The following is a 26,981-nucleotide window of genomic DNA, read 5'->3' on the forward strand; positions in this document are numbered from 1 at the left end:
AACGGAAAACTGATTTCTATGATGATAATTTTTGACATCATTGCAATCACTGTTACCTCAATACCACACTCCTGTGTTAAGAGTGCAGGTTGAGTAAAAGGACCCCGGCAACACAACAAACACCGACCATTATGACACGTATATGAGGAAACAGGGCCACAGAATTATAAAGTATTTGCACTTTTAATACATCTGCATACAAACCTCGTCTTGTGCAACAACAAAGAAAAAGGACAACTCAACAGTATCACCATGGAGACAAGATCACAAGACAAAATGCAATCTCTATATCCAAAGCTTTAGAAAATGATTCTCTCGTCACCCAAAAAATTAGTTGTTTTTTTTATTAAAAAAAAACTATATAGAAAAGAAAATCCATGACACAAAATACTGTACAATTCACAGATCAGTAATTATACTTTCTTTTTCCAAATTTATCTTACAAAATTATTTACATGTGGTGACATTAAGTAACCACACACACCTTTACAAAAGATATTTCCTTCCACTGGGAACTAGAATAACAAAAATCCAATTGCCGTATTTTTCATTTGAGACATTTACACTGAAACGCGTTACTTTGGAACATTTGCTTTGCACATGCAGAACGACACCACTTGTCAAAACCTGGCGTGGAAAAAAAAATGTTTTACAGGCTCAGTCAGTTGGACTGTTTGCCGTTTGAGCCGACACCCCTGAGTGAAAAATGCTTATGATTTCTTATTTCAAAAATGATACCATGCACAGTCTGGTGCCGGTTGCTCAGCCATTATCTTCTTCAACAAACCCTCAACAGCAGCCTAACATATCTCAATCAGAACATGTTAGCAATGGGTTAATATGCAGCTGCAATACTCGAACTCGAGTCGAGCTTACCCACTATAAATTTTAGAACTATGATTTTATTTTTAGAACAATTTTTAAAAAGTTTCTCATACTGTAGCTCTGTGGTTCACTAAATCATTTCCCACAAGCTCAAGTCAACAAAAGGTTAATCAACCTCCTCTTCAGGAAGAACAGATCATCAGTGTAAACTTACATTTGCCAGAAAGAGCTGGGCAATGTAGTTGTTTTTTATTCTTTTTTTAAGCAAACACGAGAAAACTATATTTGTTGTGGGGACTTTTTCCTGTGGCGGATGAATACATGTTAGGTGTCGATATACAATTTGAAAACAAAACAAAACAGGAGATTAATATGTGGCGGGGATGGTTATACTGTAGTCGTAGTCACAAATAATCAATGGTTGGGGTCCGACCAGATCACCTCCCAATGTGGTCAGATTGATTAGATCTCGAATACGTCCACATTGATTAGATCTCAAATACGTCCACGATGCGTCTCTGGTGCAGTCACACTCACCTGTGACTTAGAGCTGACCACTCTCGATCAGATGGCGCAGGACGGATGTTAAGACCGGGTCTGAATGGGCTCACAAGATATCAGTGTGAAGGTTAATCAGCTTTAGTGTTCAGGACGTGGTTTGAGGCAGCACACACGAAATATGACAGATTTATGACTCACACAGCTCATCCAGAGACCGTACCTCCTTCTTGTTGTAAGTGTTCAACAGGTGTAACATTAGCCCACCACACACACACACACGCGGTAAACGAAAACCAAAACTGTTAGGATTGTGCTCAAATGGCACAGCGGAACATTCAAAAGATTCAGAAAGATGAGCTCCGAAGTATATTTCAGAAAACTAATAGGTCAAAATAAAATGGCCCCAAACACTTGTCTTCTCTTTCAGATTTCCCGCTGTGAGTACATGGTTCTTACGTGAACATAGTTTTCTGCCAGAGTTGGGGTTGTGCCACCTCATTTCTGTTTTTCTCTGTGTCATTACGCCAGACAAGGAGGCTACATTTTCCCCCCGTCTGTTTGTAAGTCACCAGAATTTCACCAAAAAAATGACTTGATTCGACTTCCACGAAACTTTTAACATTGCGACATAGGGCATTTTTTGTTGTTGTTGTTGATATTTTCACCTATTTCCAAGGGAATAATCCATGGCTCAGTTCAAAATATGTGACGTAAGGATTTGGCAACAGACAGATCTGGCAACAGACAGTTGATGGATGGATGGATCGTTTGGTTACCGACAGCAGGTTACACTCATAATAAATAATATCTAGAGCTGTGTGGGCTTTTTTTTTTGCATTATTGCTTTTTTGGTGTGGCTACTTGATATTATAGAGAGAGAACTTTTTCTTTTTTTAAATAAAAAAAATAACTTGAATTAACTAGATTTTTTAAAATCAGGACCCTTAAAATGTATTCATTCCAGAATTGTAACCATTTGTCCCGAGAGGGATGTTTTGCATTTGAAAAAAAAATTAATTTGTCAATGCTCCCTGGTGGACAGACTGTGTAAGGGCAACACTGATTCTACATCATCTCTTCACATATCTTTGGCATTTTTGCTACTCACTGGCCAATGTATGACCCCCCCCCAAACCGATACTCAATATATGTTTAATATATATTAAACAGCCAAGTGCTCCGTCAAGAGAGAGCTGCTTTTTCTTTCCCTTCCCTTGTAGCCAGTGAGACGGAAAGAGATGGATCAAAGACACCAGATGGAAAAATGTGAGAGAATTCAAACAGCTACTTCCTGTAGAAAAAGTTTCCAAATGCAACTTTAAATGATGAAACGGGGAACAAAGTTGACAAAAATCACAAACCACACGGGTGATCATTTTGAATGTAGCTGTGAGACTTAGTTTCCACTTCCAGTGAATGTGATGTTGGAATTCAAATATTATGTCACAATAGACGTCTGCAAGTGATGCTAATAACAATATGGACACAAAAATGACTGTGAACCCAGAGTCGTATTCCACCCGACTCTTTCCAAATGCAAAAATAAAGGCTTATTTTTGTCCGTTGTACTTGGTATGAAAATATTTTCCCCCCCAGCATCCTCTTTCTTTGCAATGTACATATTCACAAGGTCACCTTTGAATTAGAAAAAAAAATGGTGACAGCCAGTAGTTTTGTCCTGCCTCCACAGCTTATAGCATAACAAGCCACCGGCAATCCTCTGCTCACTACTTCCAGATGAAAAATGGAGTCGCTAAGAGGCGTCTCGTGATATCCAGCCACTTTCTGTGAGGAAGGTGAGGATGCGCTTCTTGAGGACCTTGTCCAAGTAGCTGGGCAGCCGGCTCTTAGCCGGGATGCCTTGCCGCTTCTGCAGGTGATCTTTGATGATGATGGTTTTCACAGTCAGGTAGCGCGCTGGGCTCAGGTTGAGAGAGTTGCACAGCATCTTTTCCCGGTCCGACAGCAGCTCAAAGCCCGTCAGATTCTCGATGGCAGCAAACTCCCCATCCTTACACTCTTCCTTGATCCCGCCTCCTACCCCTAACCCTCCAGCAATGCCGCCTCCCCCTCCGGCGCCACCCCCAAGTCCCATCCCAGAGCCAAGCCCACCCCCTCCTCCACTGCCCCGTTTGGAGGTGACCACACTTTTGTTCTCCTTGCGTTTCTCCCGTTTGTGGCGTGCGGCTTCATACTCCGCAGACTCTTCCAGACGGGTGATGCCATTGCGTCGGTAGCGCTGCAGCTCACGCACCTTGGCCCGCAGCACGCGTTCTTTGTGCATATTCTCGAAGAAGTCTTCAAACTCCCGATGGGCCATGAACTGGCAGAGCCCCCGCAGCCTGACCCGCTGATCCTTCTCTTCCTTGGTGATTTTCCTTTTGGGTGTGTTCGGAACGGAACCCGATCCCGCCGCTGTTGCCGAACCGGATCCAATCGCACCACATCCAGCTCCCACACCTCCGACACCACCGGCAGTGGCCACGACTCCCAGCGCTCCCGGTTTCTCCTTCTCCTTGTCTTTCTTGTCTCGGCCCAGGAATACGGGCACCAGGTTGTAGTCTCGGGCAATGTTCTTACGTCTCTGGCGTTCTCGGAGCTTCCGCACATACATGTCCACGTGGGCACGTTTCATTTCAATTTCCACATCCTCGTCATCGTAGTTCACAGAGAGCCCGCTAATGAGCTTCTCCGCGTCCTGGTCATACTCGATCTCATAGTCGTCACGCAGCGGCATGTAGCCCAGCTGCTGCTGCTCCGCCAGGCTGATATCCAGCAGGGGGAGAGGGGTGGTGAGGCTTGGCGACAGGGGGCCCCCACTTGGGCAGGTGTGGTCGGTTACACGGTTGGGAATACTGTCAGGGATGCAGGCCTTGCCCAGGTTTCCATGGATGTACATGGTGACATAGTGTTCCATGACTTCCTGCGGAGTACGGGATGCTCCAACGTGAGCGGCCATGTCCTCCTGAAAGAAGAAAACAGGAAGTTTGTACTAATGAGGATAGCGGAAGGTAGAAAGAATCAGCTACTCATTATACAGCTCACAAAATGTTCTGGAGCACTAACCAGAGCGGAGCTGAAATCCACAGATGAAGAAAAAATTGACAATAATTTTTTTTTTTTTGCAAAAACATCACACAATTCTCTGATTCCAGCTCCTCGGATCTGCTTGTCTGTCTTTAATATCTTTGTAATCTGTACATATTTGACCATAGGACAGACTGCAGGCCCCCACGGCTCAGAGAAACTCAAACACTTTCCCTTTTTTTCAGTAACTAAAATTTGTCTGCACGCAAAGCATGAAATTTAGGAAGTTAAATAATTAACTTCTCGGTGCTTCAGTGGCAAACTTAAAAGTATATCTGCTCCTAATATACTTTTTTGTTGTTTCAATATAATGTGATTTGTATGCATACAAATGACCCCACGCTATGTGCTCACCGGTACAACTAAAGACACAACATGAAACTTTTTTTTAGTTGCAAAATGTTCCATAACATATCATATTGTGGAGACAGCCGCATCCAAAGGCTTCTGTGAACCAATCTCATTTAAGAGCCTGGCAACAGTGGAGAGATTTCCTCGCCCTCTCTTACAAATCAGAGTAGCCCAAAATCCCAGGAGGCGGCGCTCGCGGGCTGTCAATCGAAACATGAACGTGCGCTTGTGTTTCGCCATCACTCCACTCGCCCAGAGGCTTCATGGAGGTGATGAGCTACTGGGAGCACTCGGCCCCTATAGCTCGGGTCGCAGGTTAGCAAGCTCCCGAATCCCGAGTCCTGCATTAGGGATACGCGCCCAAGGACGCAGGTGCTGCGTGGGAAATAAGTGCTCATGCAAAACTCGACCTCTAGAGCCTCCAGACTGCGGCTTTGAGTTAACCTAACTAAGAGGATGGATTAAAAGTCGACTCGGGTGTAAATGGAGTCGCTCTCTCAAGGAAACTCATTTTTCCCAAAGCACCGCGTCACATGTATTTGTTCAGTAAACGTCTGAGGAACTTGTTCTTTTTAATTGAACACGCATTTTCCTACTTTGTTTTTGATAATGTGCAGACTGAACCATTATTGGTTTAGGAAAATTATTTAAAAAATCATTTTAAATAATCATTGACTGCAGTGCGGGACCAGACCACTTCAGTCTAATGCTGTAGACTATAAAACTAAACTATAAACTATATCTGTTGTATTCTGTCTTACTTCCTCGTGTCCCACCTGGACAGTAGTTTGACCTGCTGCTGCCGGGCCACTTTCTCGTTCAACTGGCCATTTGGGAAACGCTCACTTTGCTCAGGCGCACTTCTTTAACCGCCTGCCCTGTCACTCACGCCACATGGGGGGGGGGGGGGGGGGGGGGGATGTTTTCAACACATCATTTAACTGTACACGTCCAGGGTCACACGGGGAGGCCGTATCCCACTCGTCCAACTCCTGACGTTGTCGTAGTACCATCCTCGCTTACTCGCCAACTTCTACTGCTGACACCTCCTTCGCGCACCTCTTCCAATAAACTCTCGTCTGTGTGCGTGTGTGTGCGTGCGTGTGCGTGTGCGTGTGTTGCGGAGATAAACGCAGCAAGTTAAGCGGTGATGTACCCAGTTTCCAAATCCATACTGCTCGATGGCATCGAGCAACGACTGCTCTTCCCTGCTGGTCCATCCTCCCTCCGCCTCGGGACCCCAGAGCGAGAAGCGGCCGCCGTCGACCTGCTGGTAGCCGTGCCATCTCCGGTGGTTGCCGATCTCCGCGCCCGCCGAGAAGCACTCGGGGCAAAGCTCGATGTCGGGGCAGTCGGTGCAGCGGAGCCGCAGGTTGGTGACGTCTGCGAGGCAGTTCACGCAGTACTTCTTGCCCAGGTCGGCCATGTTGCCTGGCTCCTGCTTCTTGTTGTCGGAGCGCGGACGTGCGCGCATGCGCACCGCCGGGCTCGCGGCGCCAGCCACTCACGTCCTGCTTTTTCAATATCGATGGGAGTGGACCGCGATTGGTCGCCCCGCCGCCAGTTTCCAGGACAACCGAAACAAAACGAACAGTTTTCATTGACTACAGGGGCACACGGGATTTGCAGCTCAGGAGAAACTGAACTTTTGGGTGATTTTTTTTTTTTCCTGTTGAAAAATGGACGGAGAGACAGACCACGCAGGGAAGGAGGAGATGGAGAGTGGCACAGAGGTGGCGACAGCCGAGGAGGACAGTTCTCACGTCACTGCGGATGGACATGAGACAGACGGTGTCCCGGCTGAAGTGGCTGCATCGAGTCACGAAGAGGAAAGCTCTGAGAGTGTGAAGGCGGCCGAGGAGCCACCCGTCGAAGCAGCCACGCCTGAGCCAGCAGACAAGTGTGGAGACGACATCACCACGGCTAAAGACCTGGGTGTGAACGTCGACGAGGACAGCGATGGCGACGGGCCTCCCGGGCGGCTGCGCCTCGAGACCCCGGGCAAAGAGAGGACCACGAGTCCTGCACGGCAGGAGGCAAAGGGGGCCAACCCCGGCGCCGCACGCGGCGGAGACACCATCTGTGAGGAGGAGAGAGCCGGAGCCGGCCAACGCTGCAGCGCGCCGCAGGCGGAGCTGGCGGAGTACCTCCGCGGGAAGGACCGGGATGACGCCCGGCCGGAGCGGGAGATGCCCGCGTCAGAGCGGCTGCAGGAGTACCACAAGTACATTAACACCCTGACGGATTTGAAACAGCAGCTCGCCACTGACACCGAAGAAGCCCGGCAGCAGGCCGAGGAGCTGAGGCTAGAGGCCCAGGGGAGCTTGGACAAGGTTGGTCACATCGTCGGTCCTCGACGATGGACGAGACGAACGACTGACGGGTGATCTCTGGGCAATTCAGCCGTGTGAAGTTTTTCCACGTGGTTTGTTCGGGACGACTACAAGTGTGAAAAGTAAAAGTGAAAAAGCGGAGTGGAAAAAGAAGGGTTTTTTCTCAGACCTCTAGAAGAGCAGTTTAAGATGACGTTCGCCACAACTACATGACACACCCAGATCTCGATGTGATTCTGCTGTATCGTTTTTGATCCTTTTCATTTGTTTCTTTAATTGTCCACCGAGAGTCCAACAATCCTATAGGAGTTCAATGCTATTTGGTAGAGTATTTGAAAGCAGGTTTTTAGGGGCTTCGAATGGAGTACAGGGGGTCTACACATGCTGCCATGTAGTGAGCTGGATGAATTCGACATGCATACTGAGCAGTGTAGACACTTGCACATGATTGGAACCGTGTCTCAAAAGTCAGGGGGGGGGGATTGCTATCTTGCGGGAAATGGTAGTGTATTCCTTTTTGGAAATTAAACTGAAAACATAACGCAAATTCTTCTGTGACGAGCAAAACTGTCTTGTCCACGTCCTCAGGTGGAAGGTGAATGGCGAGCGCTCGTGGCACTGAAGCAGCACGTAGCTGTGACAGCGCTGAGCCGATGCCTGGGTAGACGAGTGGCTCATGCCAAAGTGGAGTCAACCCTGGCAGCAGATCAGCTTCGCCAGGACGCGCTGATCCAGCTGCGGCTGAAGCACATCGAGCTGACGATGAAGATCCGCAGGATGGAGGCGGAGCTCCGCGACGGGGAGGAACGCGACAGGGACCCCCTGCAGCTCCAGTTTGACCAGCTGCAGGCCGCCAGGCTGGAGCAGAAAGCCCTCAGTGAAAAGCATAGTGAGGAATCAACAAAGCTGCAGGACAAGATCAGCAGAGGCTTGGAGGTAGGTTGAAGAATCCACAGGTACAGATTGGGGGCATCTTTTTTTTGTAGTTGGTTATTTCCAGTTAATATGTAATAGTATTGTTTGTTTGTTTTTCTTAGCTCCTGTCGAATGTAAAGGAGAAGCTGTTCTGGAGCAAGGCGGAGGTTCAGGCCAAGCAAGAGCAGCTGGCCAAGTTGGAGGCCATGGTGGCCAGGAAGAAAGGGCTCCTGACCAGGACCAAGCAGGCATGCAACAGGCTGAAGAGGGACAACCTGCGGCTGAAGGAGTGCCGGGGATTGCTGGGGAACAGGGTCCTGCTGAGGGACTTTGAGGACACTGTGGACGCCTCCGACCACCTGGAGGAACAACTGGAGAATCTGAAGTGCCGCCAAGCCGAAATTGGCGACGGCTGGGGCAGATGGAAGGAGAAGCTGGGGACAGCTAAATGAAATTAATGAGCAAGGGACCGAGTATTTCTGCGTTGAGGGCACTTTTACAGGTTACCGTGGTCGTGTCCGCTTAAATCTCTGTAGGCCAAGTCACAACAGGATCATGATCACTTAATCACTGTAACCATTTCAAAAAATATAAGATAATAATATAATATAAGATACAAGATATATATTTTGATATATATCTCGATATTTTTTAGCTGAATGGCGATACTCGATAGGCATCTCTTTTTTTTATCCTGTGAAGAAATAACAAAGTCAGTCAGTGTCAAATGTCCCACAGGCAGTTTTAATAACCACCTGCACAATATCAACATGTACATGAAATTGACACAAAAATAAATTATTGGCTTGTTAAATAACAATAAATAATAATATTAAATAAAAATGATTAGATAAATAAATGCTCCTTTCTTGCATAACAGAATACACAGAGCTGTTTAAATAATGAAAATGTAAACAGAACAGATACAAGCTTCAAGTTCTGGGTTGCAGCACAAACCTTTACACACTCCGTGTATGCACTTTATGGCGCTGTTTTAAATGGTGGTAGAGATTCGTCGCGCTCGAACTTTTAGTTGCAACCTGTTTTGCAGCATTCTCTACAGAATACAGTATTATGCTGCTCATCTGAAACTTTCAATCCAACCCATCTCCAAATGATCAAGCCATTATTTCTAATTTTACTAACCAACTTCGGCTGCTTGCCTCTCGTTTGTGCAGGTCTCCTTGTTGGTGCTGCATGCAGGACTTGTGTGTGAGTGGGCCGTGGAGGGGCAGGTATTGGTTTCACTCAGAGAGGAAGAGAAGCAAGGCAAGGAGAAGTTGTGTGTGAGGGACAGACAGGGAGAGGAGAAATAGGCGAACTGGCGGTTCCACGAAAAAAACTTGGGGGTTGCCACCTTCTATGCATAAAAATAAATGACGCTTGGCTCCTCGGAGCCATGGCCAGCATGGGTCCGAGGGGTGGGGTGCCAGTGCTAGTAAATCTTAATTTATAATCAAACTTTTAGTTTGAAGTGCTTTATTAATAAAAACATTAGAAATAACTGTAATTTAGTGAAAGATAACAGTCCATAAATGTTTCCCATGGGATTTTGAAATACTATGGTGGGTGGACGTCAGAACCTTTAAGGGGGTCCAGGGGCGTGCTCCCCTGGAAGAAAAGTTTGTACATTTCAAAGTTAAATCCATCAATCTGCAGCACTTTGATATAAAATTAAGAGGCTAGATATAAAAGAACTTTATACTGTACTAGTAAACAATTGGGTTCGGTAGTAAAGAATTTAATCATAAACACATGAAGGTATGTATGAGTCAGAAGGATGATCACCACCCTTAATATTACAACCTATATGTTTTGTTTGGACATGGACATCCCCCACCCACATACTATTACATAAAAGCATAGTTTCTTTTGAAAATATCATCATTTGCATGATTCTGTCTGTATTATGATTTTCATTTAATTTCCACCATCATGTTTTGTGTTATTCAGAGAAATGAAGTAAATTTTCAGACTGCCTTGTCTGTCTGTCTGTCTATCATATCTCGAGAACCGTTCATCTTGGCATGTGTGCTGTTAAGGGTCCAAGAAAGTGCAGTGTTGAGTTTCATGACTCAACAACGTAAGACACGCTGTCAATCACGACAACGGCGCATTCACATTAACAGCGCGTTCATGCAACGGCGACAACAGCTGACTCTCCAGTACAGGGTTCTGTGTACTGAGTCGAGCTTCACCGTACACACATTATAGATTGTTCAGGTTGTTATGAGAAGTGTAAACATGTTTTCGGTTTGTTATGGTAATGTAGGTTATTCTGGCCCATAGTGAATCGACCGGTGAATCTAACAGGTTGAGTCTACATGAGTACTGGCATCTTGTCCCGATACGCAAGAAAAAGTAACGAATGCCAAAGAGTAAAGTACCGGTGCGTGGCCCCTGGCCACCAAGAGGCCCCATGCACAACGTAACTATAGGCACAATACAACCATAGTCAGTCAGACAGTTGAAGAAAAAAGGCAGTAGTGTATGAAGTTAAAGATAAAGGCAATGTCACAGAAAAGGACATGCATGACGTCCAACAAGCCTTTGGTTCAGTCAAGGTATCTTCAGCTAACTTGAGCTAGCTAACCATTAGCTAAGAAAATATAACAACAGCTAGATTCAACTCAGTACTGTATCACTTCAAATATTAAAGTGTCAAATTAACACTGGACCACTATTGTGAGCTGGCTAATTTTTAAGATTAAAAACCATAGAAGCATAAAGGCTGACATCAGTTTAATGTACACAACACACCTACAACAGATTAAATTGATAATGGGTTTGTTATATTAACAGAAGTTGTGCGAACAATCAAGCCTAGACAATAGTGTTAGTGGCGGGGCCCAAATCAAATTCTGCTTAGGGCCCCATAAAGTATAGAGCTGGCTCTGCATTGCATTTTTTTGTACTGAGTGCATATTCAAACCAATAACAACAGGGATGAAGAAACTACTAGACACAGCACCATCTTCCATGGTTATTTATGCTTATGTTTTGTTTTTTTAAAGCGGCCCCTGCAGCGAAGGATAAACGCACTGTTTACGCACACATTGTCACTTAATTTCTGATGCAGATATTGCATCAACAGAGGCATACAGAGTATAGGGTGAGACAACTACAGGATTATGCATTTTCAGTCAAAATTATTTTCTCATCTAGTCTAAACTGTCACTTGGAGCAGCTGATTTGTGTGTGGGCCTGGGTGTGCCATCATAAAGTTAACATTATTGTCAGGTGCCACTTTGCAAATGTTACTGGTCCCACACAGGCCTCATGCATGAATATATCAAACCTATTCAAGGTGAGGCAGTTAGAGAACAGTTTTACAGAAATTTACTTTTTCATGATGACACAGCCTTTTCTCAAACTATTATGGGGCCATCTCAATATTGCGATGTCAAAACAAGAAATATATGTTGAACAATGGCACTCTGCATCTACAGGTCTAATGTTTAGTTTACTATCATCCACAAGTTTAATCACCATCGACTCTAATTGGAGGTGAGACTGACTAGATGCTCATCATGTGACCAGAGTATTTTCAGTTATTTGTCGACGTGTTGCTGTTATAAAGTGCTCACTGTTGTTGATGTCTCAACCCAAAGTTGTCGTAATAGAGGATCCAGCATCTCTGTCCCCGGCGGCATCCTGTCCGACGCTGGTGGGGGGCGAAGCGCACACTGGCACGGCAGCTGAACTGTCATTGCTACCTGAGCTGCTTTGTTTCTCCTGAAACAAGATCTTTGTTCTTGTAGTGAGCTTCCTGTCTGAAATGAATACATGCCATATTTAGCCGCATTAGGGCAAACAAAGGCATGGCCCAACCTACTCTGCCTCTGATTGGTGGACTCTGATATTCTTATACTACCTCTGACCAATCAGCACTCCTCATCTATAACCAACCTCACGTCAAAGGCAACAAGTACTAGCCAATCAGAGACAGAGTATGCTGTGCCGATTGAAAAATTGGTGGGTGGTATCTTTGTCTAAACATGAGATCCAATGAGAAATGCATACAGTATAAAAATGATACAGCATTCTGTCTTCACTTTCTGACAGTAGATGGCACTATTCTGTTCTACAATAGTGTATATTCAGACATCTGAGGGAAGAATGCAGTTACAATATTTGTAGGCGTGTATCATTCTCGGTCTTTAAGTTCTTGCATTTGTCATAGTTTGCAGCGAGAGGTGAAATACATCCAGCTCGACTCATTGTTTCAGTCTGCAGCCAAATGTGCAACATTTCGGAAAACCCAACATTTCACAAAACAGCAACATTTCACAAAACACAACATTAGTTGAAACAACAGCATTTCACAAAACACAAAAACATTACAGATTACGCAAAGGGAGGGACACGACCTCTTGTTTTTGATTGGAAAGAAACTAGGTCTGTGACGACAGTTCGGTGACATTTCCTGTTTCTCTTCCTAGCTCGAATTTTATACTGTGTTGAAGTGAATGGAAGGTGTTTGAAATCATGAAGAAACATTTGAAGATACAGTGTTTAATATTTGGCAACATCCCCTTGAGCCCCCCCCCCCCATGTAGCCGAAAGAGATCAAACTACCTGTTACGATTTTGTGTTGTACAACTATGTTGAGTGTTGCGTCTTTTTCTGCCGTTGCCATTTTTGAATTTGTTCTTCTTCCCGTTTTCTCTTCTTTCGTGACAAGGTTTCATGCTCTCCTCCTATCTTCTTTTATAATGAATAATAAGTATGATCCTTCATTTCGTGAACTCTGAAGACAGGCGACCACTGTTTCCTCTTCCGGTCTCCGGCAGTGCAGAAAAGTCAATGCGTATGCAAATGTTCAGTCCATTTTCGGCAATCGTATTCAACATGACGGAGCAAACATGGCGGCATACACGAAAGTCGGGTCCACCTATCTTACTTTGATTAACTCATTCAAAGTTTACGGTAAAAACACTGGTTCTTTGTTTTTACATGATTGATTATGAACAAATAGTTATGGACAACATGTTAAATTTGTGTTAATAAGTTCTTCCAAAAATTACACACCTTAGCTTTTAACAAAGGACATTCTGTCACGCCTCCGCCTGCCGGGACTTCCACACAGTGACAGTCTGGTGTGTGTGTGTGTGTGTGAATGTGTTTTGGTTTTTTGTCTGTCTGTCTGTTTGACATACTAACTGGAGGATCTCTGTTCTCAGAAATAACCCACCTTTGGAATCCTCTGCTGCCAATAGCCACGCCACGCACTGGAACATCAAGTCTACAGCCGTACTGAGGAACACAGCCCAGCAACCCCTCTGCCAGCCCAGCCATCTTCGGACCCTGCACCCCCACTGCCTGCCCACACTCACTGCTTCAATAAAATAAGACTCTTTTCCACCTACTCCAGTCTGCGCTTGAGTTCTGTCCCCCAAGGCCTTTGACAGAACAATCCGGCCAAGATGGACTCAGTGGATCTGGAGCCGGTGTGTCATGCTGTCGCCACACAGGGAGCAATCCTTGAGCAGCACAGCCAAGCTCTCGAGGAAATCATGGTAGGACTTAACCAGCTAACTGCACGTCTGACTGATATTCAGACTGTCCCTCAAGCAGCTCCTTCAGCGCTGGGGTCCCCAGCTCCCGCCGCAATTCCGTCAAGTGAACCATGGGTTTCTCCAACCGAGAGGTATGATGGACATTTGGGTCAATGTCAGACTTATCTCCTGCAATGTGGCCTGGTTTCGATCTGCAGCCCCTGACGTATTCTACTGAGAAAGCTAAGATAGCTTACCTGATTAGCCTGTTGCGAGGAGAAGCATTGGAGTGGGCCTCTGTTCACTGGAGATGACAGGATCCGGTTACTTCCACCTACGCCTACTTCACTCAGGAGATGAGTAAAGGGTTTGACCATCCCGTTCAAGGAAAGGATGCAGCCAGGAGACTGTTTTCTCTTCGCCAGGGGTCGCGGGGTGTGGCCGAGTATTCCATTGAGTTTCATACTCTGGTTGCTGAGAGTGGGTGGAATGAAGCGGCATCGCTAGCCGTGTTTGTTCACGGCCTGAGCGAACGGTTAAAAGATGAGCTTGTGTCACATCAGAACCTGCTACTCTGGATGATCTGATTCCTCTCTCCATCCGCATTGACAGTCAATGCTGTGAAAGGAGTAGGGAGAGTCGAGCTGCTGGCGGTGACGTCAGTCCCCGTTGAGAACATCGTTCACCTGCTGCGGTGAGTTCTCATCAGGATAAGGGGCCTGTTTTTCCACTAGGAACCCGGAGGAGGGCTTCACCTGACCAGAACCTATGCAGCTGGGTCGCAACCAGCTGAGTAGGGAGGAACCACCGTCGCAGAGCCAGGAACAGCTGTATCTTCTGTGGTCAACGGGGCCACCACATCGCCACCTGCCCTAACCGTCCGTTAAACCGGAGGGCTCGCTAGCTCAGGTAAGGATACTAGCGAGTCGGACAACTATCCCTTTGTCTTCCTGTCCTCGAACCCAACTGCATGCCACAATCTGCTGGAAAGGTCAGTCCTTAGAGATACTAGCATTAATCGACTCTGGGGCAGATGAGAGTTTTCTGGATACTAGGCTAGTGAATCAACTTGGGCTGCCCATTGAACATCTTGAGGTGCCACTGGAGCCTAACCCTAACGCCTTGGACAGAAGGTTACTCGCCAAGGTCACCACCAGAACCAGTCCCGTTCAGCTCCAGCTCTCTGGAAATCACAGCGAACAGATAAGTTTCTTTGTCTGTGATTCTCCTTTTATAAACAATCCTAATATTGATTGGACGTCAGCTAAGATAACTAACTGGAGCCCCGCTTGCCATGCTAGTTGCCTGCAATCTGCCTTGCCCCTGTCTGTCTCCAGCCAGAATTCCAGTCTGGAACCTCCTGACCTGTCCCTTGTTCCCGCTGTCTATGATGACATTGGGGAGGTATTCAGCAAACAGCAAGCCCTCTCCCTGCCTCCACACTGTCCTTACGACTGTGCTATCGACCTACTGTCTGGTGACACTCATCCCCGTAGCCGTCTGTACAGCCTGTCTAGACCGGAGCAGGGAGCCAAGGGGGAATACATTAACGGGTCTCTAGCTGCAGGCATAATTCGGCCATCATCTTCCCCACTTGGAGCTGGATTCTTCTTCGTGGACAATAAGGATCGGACTCTCCGCCCATGCATTGATTTCAGAGGTTTGAATGACATCACTGTTAAAAACAAGTATCCTCTTCCCCTTATGAGTACTGCATTCGAGTCTCTCCAGGGCGCCTCCATATTCACCAAGCTGGACCTTCACAACACTTACCACCTGGTTCGGATCCGTGAGGGGGATGAATGGAAGACGGCTTTTAACACTCCGCTGGGGCATTTCAAGTACTTAGTCATGCCTTTCGGCCTCACTAATGCTCCAGCAGTTTTTCAGTGCTTTGTGAATGATGTTTTAAGGGACATGCTAGGCAAGTTTGTGTTTGTCTACCTCTATGACATTTTGATCTTTTCCAGAGACCCCGCCGAGCATATTCAACATGTCCTTCAACGGCTTCTGGAGAACCTCCTCTTCGTCAAGGCATCAGTTTCGTTTCTGGGCTACATCGTGACTGAGGGTCAGCCTCAGATGGATCCTGGCAAGGTGAGAGCAGTCCAAGAATGGCCCAGACCGGACAACAGAAAGCAAGGTGTTTGGGATTTGCAAATTTTTACAGCCGCTTTATCAGAAACTACAGCCGTTTGGCTGCCCCTTTAACTGCTCTCACCTCCACTACAAGATCTTTTGTTCTGGACACCTGAGGCTGAAGAGGCCTTCGCTGGACTTAAGGAGCGTTTCACTACAGCCCCCCATCCACCCTGCCTAAACTACCCTCGGCCAAGGAAACGGCTGAACTTTTGCTACAGGAGATATATTTGATACATGAACTCCCTGTAGACATTGTTTCGGACAGGGGTCCCCAGTTCATCTCTGCTGTTTGGCAGTCCTTTTGCCGAGCTATTGGTGCCACCGTGAGCCTGACTTCTGGTTTTCACCCCCAGTCCAACGGACAAGCGGAACGAGCAGATCAGAAGCTGGAAGTAGCTCTCCATTGTATGGTCTCAACAAATCCTACCACCTGTTCTTCTCAACTCCCCTGGGTACAGTACGCCCACAACACTCTGTCCACATCAGCCACAGGTCTGTCACCTTTTCAGTGTGTTTACAGGTTTCAACCTCTACTTTTTCCATCCAAGGAGAAAGAGATCTGTGCCCTCGGTCCAGTTCTCTATTTCCGCAGGTGTCATCGGACCTGGCTTCGGGTCCGGGCAACTCTGTTTAGGAACTCTGACCACTACCAGCGCCATGCTAATCGTCACCGCGTTCCTGCTCCATCCTACTCTGTTGGACCACCTCAAGCTGCCCCGCACTATCAGGGTGAACCCGTATTTCCATGTTTCCCGGATCAGACCCGTCAAGACCCGTTTTTTTGTCTGTCTGTGTTTCTGTTTCCGTCTTCAGGTTCCACAGTGTGTGGACACGCCCTCCTGCTGACTCTCCCCACACACCAATCCTTATCAGCGCACCTGCAACTCATCCTGCTCATCATCTGCCTTCAAAAAAGTCCAGAGCACCTGTCGAACCAGGTTCCTTGCTGCTGAAAGGGAAAAGAGGGCAATTGAGCACATCCCTCGACAGCTGGCTCCCAACCCAGGGTCTGAGAGCAACTCAGGAAAGGTAACCCTCCATCAAATCAAAAATAAGGTAAAATAAGAATGGAAAACACAAAAACGAAAACATATCAAAATTAACAGGACAGGGGCAGCACCCCATCAGGAAAACCTAATTAAATTAGTCACGTAAACTTTTTGTTTACTTACTATTATGTTTTGAATACCATTATAATCATATTTAATTATTTACCACTGTAGAAATTAAGTAATTTATTCATCTCTCTTCATTCCTTTTATTTGCTACCTCATAATTTCACTCCTGACTTTATTCTCCCTCCTGATCTACTTACAAAAGTAATACTGACATCACAATAATGATTATAATAATAATATTTGAATAGCTGTGACAACAGATTTGGATCCTGCACTTCTGGAGTCAGAGAAACCTGCACTACAGGGAGAGAGAAAACACAGTTAGTGACATGTAACGCCAATGAACAGATTTTGAATTGTATTGTAATTCCATTTGCAGAGGTAAAAAATAATAATTTCCACATAATTATGAGGTGTAATTTATATATTTATTCATAATTGCTTCAAAGTGATGAACTTTAAAATACATCAGTGAAAACGAGTCATATCTAATAAACATGACTTGTATGGCAGGTCTGGACTCTTTAAATTGTGTTTGTACCTGAAAGAAACACTCAAACTACGAGAAAATTGGAGTTCTCCTAAATCACTCATGAGCATGACATAAAACCAAATCGGTTCTTGCATGAGGCCCAATGTGAGCCACTGTGCAGCGGTCTGACAGTGCACAAAGCAAATTTGTGTGTGTGTGAGAGAGAGAGAGACAGAGAGAGAGAGGGAGGGGTAAAAAGGTAAAGACTGCTGCACAAAGCTCTACAATGAAGCAATGGCACAAAACACTAAGTTAAAGACCTTTTAAGTGATATATAGTACCCTACTGTATATACAATGTGCATGCAGGGTATAGACAGGTTTCTTTTAACCTGCATGTTTCACACAATTTCTGATGTTTCCTCTTAAGCCAGCAATAAAAAGTTGCTAAAAAATGGAGAATTTAAAAGTAATTAAACCCAAATAAAATCCACAACATTTAAAAATGCAGCAATAAAAGACAATGACTGATTCAAAATTAGAGCGTCATGATTCTGCCCCCGTGAACTCTTGAAATCGTGTAGACTTTTCTTGATTTTTGTTCCCAGAACTGCTCAACCTATCAGTTCAGCCCTCAGGCCATCCTCTGAGCTCCGTTGCGCTGTACCTGTCCTGCCTTCAGGCCACCCACCTGAACCTCCCAGCAAGACCCATGCCCGGCTCCCCAGAGACTCTTGCTCATTGGTTTACTCCTAGATCCCTCTGGACCCCCCTCCACCCACCTGGTTCAGTGCTGTGCGTTGTGGGCCCATCACCGGGAGGGGGTGGTTAGGGGGGTACTGTCATGATTCTGCCCCCGTGAACTCTTGATTCTTGTGGACTTTGATTTATTTATTTGATTATCATTCCTTGTGTAACTTTAGTTCCTTCCGAGTGTGTCTATGCCTTAGTTAAGTTACTTTTGTCATCCCTTGTGTTGTGTTGTATTTTGAGTTTGCTATTTCCCGTTGTACTTTGTAGTTTCTTTCCTCGTGTCTCTTCACTTCCTTTCCCTGTGTCTTGCTTCTGTTCTGTTTACTCCGAGTTTGGATTTTGCGTTTTGGTTACTTGCAAGTTGTTGTTTTTGTTTTCCATTTAATAAAATAGTTATTCTTCATCGATACTTGACATAGGGGGGAAGTTGGTTAAGGAGAACTAGTGGTGAATAGAAGAGTAAGAGAAGAAGGGAGTCGAAGGATAACTTGCAACTGTGTGGGTTGGTCCAGCAACCTGGTCATTTTCTACTTCTGCGTCCCTGCCTTCCTCCCCAATCCTCTACCTCAATGTCTCATCATCCTTCTCCTCTCTCTCTATCAAGGGGGGCTTTCCCAACTTGGAAAGGAGTTGGCCTCGTTCATCCTCTTGCAAGGATAACTTGCAGCTGCATGGCTAGATCCAGCAACCTGGTCGTTTTCTATTTCTGTGTTTCTGCCTTCCTCCATCCTTCCCTTACTCAAAATCTCCTCTTTCTCCTCCTCTATCAAGGGGACCTCCCAAACTTGAAAGGAGTTGGCCCAGTTCATCCTCTTGCAAGCATCATTTGCAGCTGCATGGCTTGGTCCAACAACCTGGTCATACTCCAGCTCTGTGTCTCTGCCTGCCTCCCACCTTCTCTTCCCCGAAGCATCCTCCTCCTTGGTGTAATGTGTCTTCTTGCTCTTTTTGCAAGGAAAACTCACAGCTGTGTGGTTTGGTCCAGCAACCTGGTCGTTTTCTACTTCTGTGTTCCTGCCTTCCTCCCTCCTTCTCTTCCTCAGCATCTCCTCCTCATCCTCCTCTTCTCCCTCTATCAAGAGGAACTCACAAATTTGCAAGGAGTTGGCCCAGTTCACCCTCTTGGGAGGACAATTTGCAGCTGTGTGGCCTGGTCCAGCAATCTGGTCTCTTTCTATTTCTGTTTCCCTGCCTTCCTCTGTCTTTCTCTTCCTCAATGTCACCTCCTCGTCCTCCTCCTTCTCCTCGTCTTTTTCTATCAAGGGGACCTCGCAATTTGACAAGGAGTTGGCCTCGTTCATCCTCTTGCAAGGATAACTTGCAGCAGTACGGCTTGGCACAGCAACCTGGTCATCCTCCATTTCTGTGTCTCTGCCTTCCTCCCTTATTCTCGTCTTCAACATTTTCTTTTCATCCTCCTCTCCCTCTATCAAGGGAACCTCCCAATTAGGCAAGGAGTTGGCCTCATTCTTCCCCTTGCAAGGATAACTTGCAGGTGCGTGGCTTGGTCCAGCAACCTGTTCATCCTCCATCTCTGTATCCGTGCCTGCCTCCCACCTTCTTTTCCCCGAAATCTCCTCCTCCATCTCCTCTTCTTCTGTTGAGGGCAAGACTTTTTTCAGCCTCTTGTGCCTCTTTCTCTTCTTCGCCCCAGTCCTGGATTGCAGGACTTGACATTGATGTCTCCCCTTGTTTTCATTCTGCTGCAGGTCCTCAACAATCTCCTGGTGCCAGCATGCCATAGCTACCATTTGCTTCCTGAGTTTGATGATAAGCTCATCTTTTATATTTATTACTTCATTCAAATCCTTCTCATTGTCTTTAGTCTGTTGAAGTTTGAAATTCAACTTGGCATTTGATTGGGCCAGGGATTTAATTGTATTTAACATTTTCTGCTCACGATTGCAAAACTCCTCTCTCTCCTCCATCATTTTCATGAAGTGAATGTTAACACGGTGTTGTTGTCTGTCCAGCTCAAGCAGGAAACCATCTAGTAATTCTATTTCATCTGTCTGGTGATGAAGCTGTTGCCTCAGTTTTGCATTTTCAGCAGCGAGGACTTGTTTGTCATGCTTTCCTTTCTTTGGAGCCTTTCTGTTCTCCTGCTCATCTGGGTCGGGAACCTCTGTTCCCGATGTGACACTTTTCCGTCTTCCGTCCATGCTGATGCTTTTGCAGTTCAGTGGTTGTACAGAAGTTGTTGAATGTAGCTGACCGCTGACAGTTACTAGAAGTATATTTAGCTAAGACAAATGATTTTCGTGAATGCAGTTATTGGTATACTGAGTATAATTGTCTCCTTGAATGGCATCATGATGACGTCTTATAACATCAAAGGTTATACATTGACTTTGATCTGGAAACTTCTAAAACGATGACATCACTAATGCAGTAATCAAAAACTACATCTTGTAATTGAAAACCTTTATGGATTGGTCAGCTCTTGGATTTGTGCAAGCGACCCCATAACAGCATATCGTACCTAGGAACTCGAGACACCAAAGGAGGAGTGGATTGACAACCAGGAAATGGCCAAACTACAGGGAGCCTTTGGAATCATTTCAGGACATATGGAAAACAACGCCATTTTTCCTATACATCAAGGACTGTATATACAAAGGACAGAGTATCGCCTGAGATTGCAGCACCTATTATTCTACAAGAAGGATGTACCCAAAATTGTCACCCAGGTGCTAGACAGAGCGGCAAATTCAATCTGGAGTGACACATCCAAGGCCTTGAGACAATTGCTGTCATCGCTCACAACAGTGACTGCTGAGGGCAATTCTGAGGATTCAGAATAAAGTATTTTAATATGTTATTTGAGTTGGATGCAAATTGCATATGTGAGATTGTATCAGAATGATAGGGCTGTGCTGCTTGAATCCGGTAATCACCCAGCTCTCACTAGCCAACCGCCACTGGAGGGCAGACTATAAATATAGGAATCTATAGAATCTTCATGATTTGTTGATTTTGCTGTGTTTATTTTATTACGGTTATTTGCTGAATATTCTTTTGGCAGCTCACTCGGCTTTGTGTGAAATTGTTTATTGTTTTGCCTTTGCCTGTTAGAATTCATGTAAGATTAAGCATTTATGCATCTATGAATGTTAAAACATGAATGTTGAACGTCTTGGATGGGTCACACTGTTGGGGTGTCCTGGCCTCCGTGTTCTGGGAAAGATTGGGCAAGCTGTTCCACTTTTCTCTTTTGAAAAAAGTTCATTAAAAAGTCAACCCGTGATGAGCTATTTGTCCATCCTGTTTATGGTTGAAACTAAAGATTAGCTTGTAATTAGAGAAGTTGGGTGTCACTCCACCATTGAATTGATCACGTCAAAAGTGAGACTATTGGATATGAGGCTTTGTTTGGCAAGTTTCGTCAGAAAGAAAGAATCCCTTTTGTAGAGAAGGCTCAAGGTTCAGTAAAAGGGGCAGCATGAACAGCTGGGGAGGGGTAATATAAAAATGTTATGTTATGACCAATTTTTCAGTACCTTACTCTGTGGAGCAGGGTGCCAATTTTTTGTGTAATTAAATAAATGATTCTTGCAACATGGAAGAACGTCTTCTCTGAAGTTATGTAACGTCCTCACTGTTCTAAACATGAATTTGCATATCCTGCAATGTAACCATTCTTCAGGGAAAAATGTCCAATCAATCAATCAATCAATCAATCAACTTTATTTATTCAGCACCTTTCAAACAAATAAAATGCAATTCAAAGTGCCTTACAGGTAATTGAGAAAACAAGGAAAATATAGTAACATTAAAAATATTCCGCATAAAATAAAATGTAAAACTCAATGCTTATTGGCTGAAAAGCAGACTTTGACTGAAACTGCTTTTCAGCCAATCAGCATTCAGTGATTTTCCCTGCTGGCTGAGGCTGTAAAGAGGTTAATCATCATCATTAGCATTATTAATATTATTATTATTATTATTATTATTTGTTCAACCCATTCACCCACGACAAACTGCTCAACATGTGGACTGTTGCTCTTTATATCACCTCATCTGATTTCACATGACGGTAATGTTACATAACCTCTTGACACAGGTTAAGTAACATGAACTTTGTGTTTCAAGTGCATTGAGAAATTTTAAAAAATGACCTGGAAGAAAATATGAACGCTCATAGCCCTATTTAGACAGGGTAGTGTATTCCAGCCTCTTGTGGCTGAAATGAGTATAACTACAATAACTGTCTCTTGGGGCTTTTCTTTTCTTTTTTAATTCAAGGTTTTTTTCTGAGGTGAAAATAAAAATTAAAAAAAACAGAAAACGATCAGGGCAAAACCAAAACAATAATAATTTACTTGCATCAGGTGATTTCCGTCGAGGGATTAGACCTTGGAAATATTTAAATACTTAAACCTGCATTTCAATATATAACTGTAAATAGCTTGTATTTCGATTGTATTCATAGCTATCATTAAAACTGCAGCTGACACACTGGGATCAAATGTCAGTGATTTATGTGTGGGGATTTTTTTATGTTTTAAGTATATGAAATTTATCACATTTACCACAAAGCCCAACCTTAAACATGCGTGTGTCATTTTCCTCAGGATGTTATGGTCTTGAATTTAAACACCTTTTCTTCTTTGTACATTTTGTCAGAAACAACAGGCTCACACATCCATATTAAATGTCATGACCACCCTTCATGCTAGATTTGCATTCGCAGTTGTTTGAATTTGATTTTTCTGACCAGTAGCAAATGACACAGTTCTGCCAAGAAATATCTTAGAAATTCTTGGGGAAATCATTTTTGATTTAGCTCTGAAATAAAGTGATATTCATTTTCTAGCCTCCTGTCTTTTTCTTCTCGGTCACATTTGAATTCAATTTCATTTATTCATCTATTTCATATTTTGGACGTATGGTAAGCCAGAATGATTGTTTTCTATCTGAGAAGAGACAAGACACAGCTCTGACACCACCGACTGTATATGTATGATGTTTATTCTTTATGACAACTGTGGATAATACAAAGCATCCAAAAGACACAGTACAGATAAAGGATACATTGGTCAGTGATTAATGCAGAAGCTTTGATTACTATATGGCAGGTTTGCACACGAGCATTGTAACAAAAGCGTCACATTTCACAATATTTGATTTGATAAAGCGACAAAAACATCAGTTACTTTTTTTTCTCGCCCAGACAAACATCAGCTGGTTCACCATATTTTTTCATCCAATCTCTTAATGATGCTCTGAACCCAGAAGAGATTTGGATCCACGCAGATGTGACGAGAATTGCGGGTCACAAGACTGAAACGAAAAGGGGAAAGTGTCAAATGTGTCTTCATGGTGATTTACAAAGCATTTTTTTAAAGGACAACAAAAACCTTCAAAAGAGAAGGAAGAGAAAACGACAGAGTTAACACTCGTAGAGATAAAGTGAATTATAGTTGGTCTGTAGGATGCATATTGCACATTACATTTAATGTGAGGAGATTCATAATTAAGAGACAGTTGTAATTAATATATTGTCAATCAAAAGAGGATGTATGTGCTGTGCAGGATGTGCCAAATTACTTTTCTTTCAATGTCCATTAAGTTTGATTCAAAGTGCATTCATTATAATGTATTCAAAGTCACTTTTACACACAATATCTATGTCATAGTATCAAACATACTGGTAATGAAGTAAACTCGGCTCTTACATGACTCCTCGATTCGGACAGCGAAAGTCAGTTATGTAATATGAACGGATTAAGGTTTTGTCCAGTCTTCCCAGGAACATGCTGAAGCAGCAGTCATCAGGGCCGGTCCCATCTGGAGGAAAAGAACGTAACACTTCTGCGTTATCCAACACTTCGGGCACAGAATGTAGCTAAACAGTCCGATTTCGAGGCTCGACCTACTGTTGCAGACCACTGAGGAAAGCAGCGCGGCTCCCAGGACACAGAGCAGAAGGATGTGGAGGGCCCTCATGACGACGTGGTGTATATGGAGGCGATGACGATGATGATCGAGATGGAGAACAACTGCGCTTTAGTTGCACTGATGGGCTTCTGAGAGAAAATGCGGCGCAGGGCTACGTCTATCAAAATAAATAGATGTTGTTTTTAAAAACTTCTAAAGCAGGTGTCACTGGGGTGGTGTGGGAGAGGGAGGGAGGGTTGTGGTTTCGAGGGGACTGAAGTCGTCCGTGACAAACTTTCCACTCGGTTCAGCTTGCGAGTGGTTGGTTACAGATGTGGTTAGCTCAGAGATGTAGCTCATATATATATATATATAGAGGACAAGCTTAATTTGTCTCGTGAACTTTTGGAAGACAGCAGGAGAAAATGTGTCAAAACTGCAAAGGAGACCTTTTTCTGATATAATTTCCAATAATTATAGCAAACCACGAATTCCTTTTTAAAACAATTGACTCACTTTGGAATCTTCCACAACCCTCCAGTCTGGAGGCTTCCACTGAGGTCTTTAATACATTCCGGTACTACTGTATTGATAAGGCTGCTTCAATCAGAGGTCTCATCTCGCCCCCCTTCTTTAGACCCATCTGTCGTTGACACATGCTGATCTGTGTTCAACCAGTTTGAGTCAACGTCACTGTCATCTCTCACTAAGTCAGTCACTCATTATAAACACTCATCCGGTCCCACTGATGTCGTCCCTTCACATCTATTTGAAGGGGCTTGGGAGGCTATTGGACCTAGGCATCCAAAATATCCTTAATAGCAGCCTTGAGTCGGGGGTGGTAACAGCATATGTGAAACAAGCTGCTGTTGAACCACTGCTCAAAAAGCCCAATCTGGACACATTGTGCTGTCCAATTATAGACCAATTTCAAAACTTCCCTTTATCACAAAAATCCTATAAAAAACTCTTGTTTTGCAGTTGCAATCGAAATCAATTGAAAATAGAATTCATGACATGTTTCAATCTGATTTTAAATCTTTTCACAGCACTGAACACACACAACACTTTGAAGACTTTTTAATTATGTTTTATTAACTACTGATTCTGGCAACTCTGCTGTTCTTATTCTTTTAGATCTTTCTGCTGCCTTTGACACAGTCCATCATGAAATACAAATTTCTGGTCGGGAGCGGTATGTAGGCTTGAGGGGTACAGCCTTAGATTGGTTTCAAGTCTTATCCATCTCAGAGATGTTTTTATGTCTGCCGTGTAGACTCTGCTTTGTGGAGTCCCACAAGGCTCAATTCTCAGGCCAGTCCTCTTCTCTCTGTACCTCCCCCCTCTAAGTCAAATTATTTAAAAAAAAAAAAAGGCATTTCATATTATCTCTATGCAGATGACTCCCAAATTGACTTCCCTCTGAAAAGGAATGACAGCATTTCCCTCAAACCTTTTACAGTGTCTAAATTACTTCATAGCATGGATGGCTTTACTTTTTTTTTTTAAACTTTAATGAAAATAAAACGGAGGTCATATTGTTTGGACCCAGAGCAATGACTCTAAAGCCTCCTTGTTTGACCTGGGTTCCTTGGATCAACATGTGAAACCCTATTTTACCAATCTCTGTGTTAAATTAGACAGTGATTTTAAAATGGGGAGGGCAAATAAATGCTGTGGTTAAATCCAGCTTTTATCCGTTGAAGCTTTTATCCAAGATAAAAAGGTGTTTTATCTTTTAAGGAATTTGAGCGTGTCATTCGTGCTTTTATCAAGTCCCGCCTGGACTACGGCAATGCTTCTGCATGTCTGCATCAGTCAGGCCTCTCTTGCCCGCCTACAGTTGGTCCGGAACGCTGCAGCCTGTCTTCTAACGGGAACACGCAAGCGAGGGCATATTACTCCTATTTTGGTCTCCCTCCACTGGCTCCCCGTCGTTTATCGATATGATTTTAGGATTTTGTTGTTTGCTTTTAAATCTCTAAATGGGGTGGGACCTCAATATATATGTGACCTCCTACAGGTCCATGTCCCCCCAAGGTCCCTGAGGTCAGCCAATCAGCTGCAGCTCGTCGACCCCAAAACCAGGCTAAAAATCAGAGGGGGCCGGGCCTTTTCAGTAGTGGCTCCTAAGTTGTGGAACCAGCTACCACTACATGTTAAAATGGCCCCTTCTGTGGGAGCATTCAAATCCAGATTAAAAACACATCTTTTTTCCTTGGCCTTCAACACCACCTGATAGTTTTTATGGTTTGTGTATTTCTTTTTGTGGTGTTTCTGTATTTTGTAGTGTAGTATGTTTTAATTTGGTTTTATGCATTTATTTGATTAATGTCATCCATAAGAAGCACTTATGTAAACTGTGCTATATAAATGGGCTATATAAATAAAGTGGATTGGATTGTATATACACACAGACACACACACACATAAAGAAGGCACACCTCCCAGTATGCAATAATGCAACAGTCTAGACTACATTACATTCATTCTGCTGACGCTTTTGTCCAAAGCGACTTAAAATCATTGAGACAGGTAGCATTAGGGGCCCCACACTGGGTTGACCTGGAATCGTACCCCGACTTTTGTACCAAAGTCAGGTGCAACCCACTGAGCTATCCCAGTGGGTTAGACTGCGGACTACTGACATTTAGATCACAGCTGCACTAGTTAATATTCTCAGAATCGACCATACAAAACCAAAAACACTCTTTCAGGTCTTTGTGGTTTCATCGTCCACACCTTACTTTTCCACTTCACACTCACAGCTCTCATCGACCTCACCCTCCGGCGGCGGCAGGCGGCCACCATCAGACAAAGTCAGAGACCACCTGGTGTGTGCAGAGCGGAGCATGTCGGTGCTGCTGTCTGGATATTTCTCTCAGGAGTTGGTGGAGACAAACACTGGGCTAAAATGAGACAAAATATTAGATATTCAGGCAACTTTCCAAAAAAATTTGCCCATATCATTTTCAAGCGATAACTTTGACTGCAACATGTTCACATTTGCTACGGATTAAAGGACATCAGGGAAATGACAGCATTCGCTCGCGAATTAAGTGGAGAAGGCGGGCTGAAGATTGAAAAAACAAAGTGGTTGCTCCAGG

At 44.4% G+C, this 26,981-nt stretch overlaps 3 protein-coding genes across 10 annotated transcripts; 1 reads left to right on the forward strand and 2 right to left on the reverse strand.

Moving 5' to 3' along the window:
• Positions 1-164: 164 nt before the first annotated feature.
• On the reverse strand, positions 165-11,733 carry tada2b (transcriptional adaptor 2B). Of its 3 annotated transcripts, XM_035624413.2 has the most exons (3): positions 11,600-11,733; positions 9,159-9,259; positions 165-4,291 (listed from the first exon to the last, which is right to left on the reverse strand). In XM_035624413.2, coding segments are annotated over exons 1-3 (1,314 nt in total). In that variant the 5' UTR covers positions 11,601-11,733; the 3' UTR covers positions 165-3,079. The 3 variants fall into 3 exon arrangements, with proteins under 3 accessions (XP_035480306.1, XP_035480305.1, XP_035480304.1); XM_035624412.2 differs by lacking the exon at positions 9,159-9,259 and having other exon boundaries at positions 11,600-11,731; XM_035624411.2 differs by lacking the exons at positions 9,159-9,259; positions 11,600-11,733 and adding an exon at positions 5,921-6,394.
• On the forward strand, positions 6,443-21,559 carry ccdc96 (coiled-coil domain containing 96). Of its 6 annotated transcripts, none has more exons than XR_007029762.1 (5): positions 6,443-7,097; positions 7,686-8,033; positions 8,135-15,607; positions 16,006-16,104; positions 16,201-21,559. XR_007029762.1 is itself a non-coding variant. In XM_035624414.2 (3 exons), exons 1-3 carry the CDS (start codon positions 6,444-6,446, stop codon positions 8,462-8,464), a joined length of 1,332 nt encoding a protein of 443 aa, XP_035480307.2. In that variant the 5' UTR covers position 6,443; the 3' UTR covers positions 8,465-21,559. The 6 variants fall into 6 exon arrangements, 1 of the variants encoding a protein (XP_035480307.2); XR_007029761.1 differs by having other exon boundaries at positions 8,135-15,351; positions 15,481-16,104; XR_007029763.1 differs by having other exon boundaries at positions 8,135-14,419; positions 15,481-16,104.
• A 1,385-nt stretch (positions 21,560-22,944) lies between these two features.
• LOC118300209 (eotaxin) lies at positions 22,945-24,053 on the reverse strand. Its single transcript, XM_035624418.2, has 3 exons — positions 23,874-24,053; positions 23,673-23,784; positions 22,945-23,277 (listed from the first exon to the last, which is right to left on the reverse strand). The coding sequence occupies exons 1-3, from the start codon at positions 23,941-23,943 to the stop codon at positions 23,184-23,186; spliced, it is 276 nt and encodes a 91-aa protein (XP_035480311.2). The 5' UTR covers positions 23,944-24,053; the 3' UTR covers positions 22,945-23,183.
• Positions 24,054-26,981: the final 2,928 nt, after the last annotated feature.

This window comes from Scophthalmus maximus, chromosome 2, assembly GCF_022379125.1.
Source record: "Scophthalmus maximus strain ysfricsl-2021 chromosome 2, ASM2237912v1, whole genome shotgun sequence".
Classification (NCBI taxonomy): Eukaryota; Metazoa; Chordata; class Actinopteri; order Pleuronectiformes; family Scophthalmidae; genus Scophthalmus; species Scophthalmus maximus.

Bases quoted from the DNA above. Each gene is read 5' to 3' on its own strand.
- tada2b (XM_035624411.2), bottom strand. From the start codon at position 6,238: ATGCGCGCACGTCCGCGCTCCGACAACAAGAAGCAGGAGCCAGGCAAC. The intron at 4,292-5,920 runs GTACATCACCGC...TTCTTCTTTCAG, and splicing joins AGTATGGATTTGGAAACTGG to GAGGACATGGCCGCTCACGT.
- ccdc96 (XM_035624414.2), top strand. From the start codon at position 6,444: ATGGACGGAGAGACAGACCACGCAGGGAAGGAGGAGATGGAGAGTGGC. The intron at 7,098-7,685 runs GTTGGTCACATC...CCACGTCCTCAG, and splicing joins CCCAGGGGAGCTTGGACAAG to GTGGAAGGTGAATGGCGAGC. The intron at 8,034-8,134 runs GTAGGTTGAAGA...TGTTTTTCTTAG, and splicing joins AGATCAGCAGAGGCTTGGAG to CTCCTGTCGAATGTAAAGGA.
- LOC118300209 (XM_035624418.2), bottom strand. From the start codon at position 23,943: ATGAGGGCCCTCCACATCCTTCTGCTCTGTGTCCTGGGAGCCGCGCTG. The intron at 23,785-23,873 runs GTAGGTCGAGCC...CTTTTCCTCCAG, and splicing joins TTCCTCAGTGGTCTGCAACA to ATGGGACCGGCCCTGATGAC. The intron at 23,278-23,672 runs GTAAGAGCCGAG...TTTTCGTTTCAG, and splicing joins TGTCCGAATCGAGGAGTCAT to TCTTGTGACCCGCAATTCTC.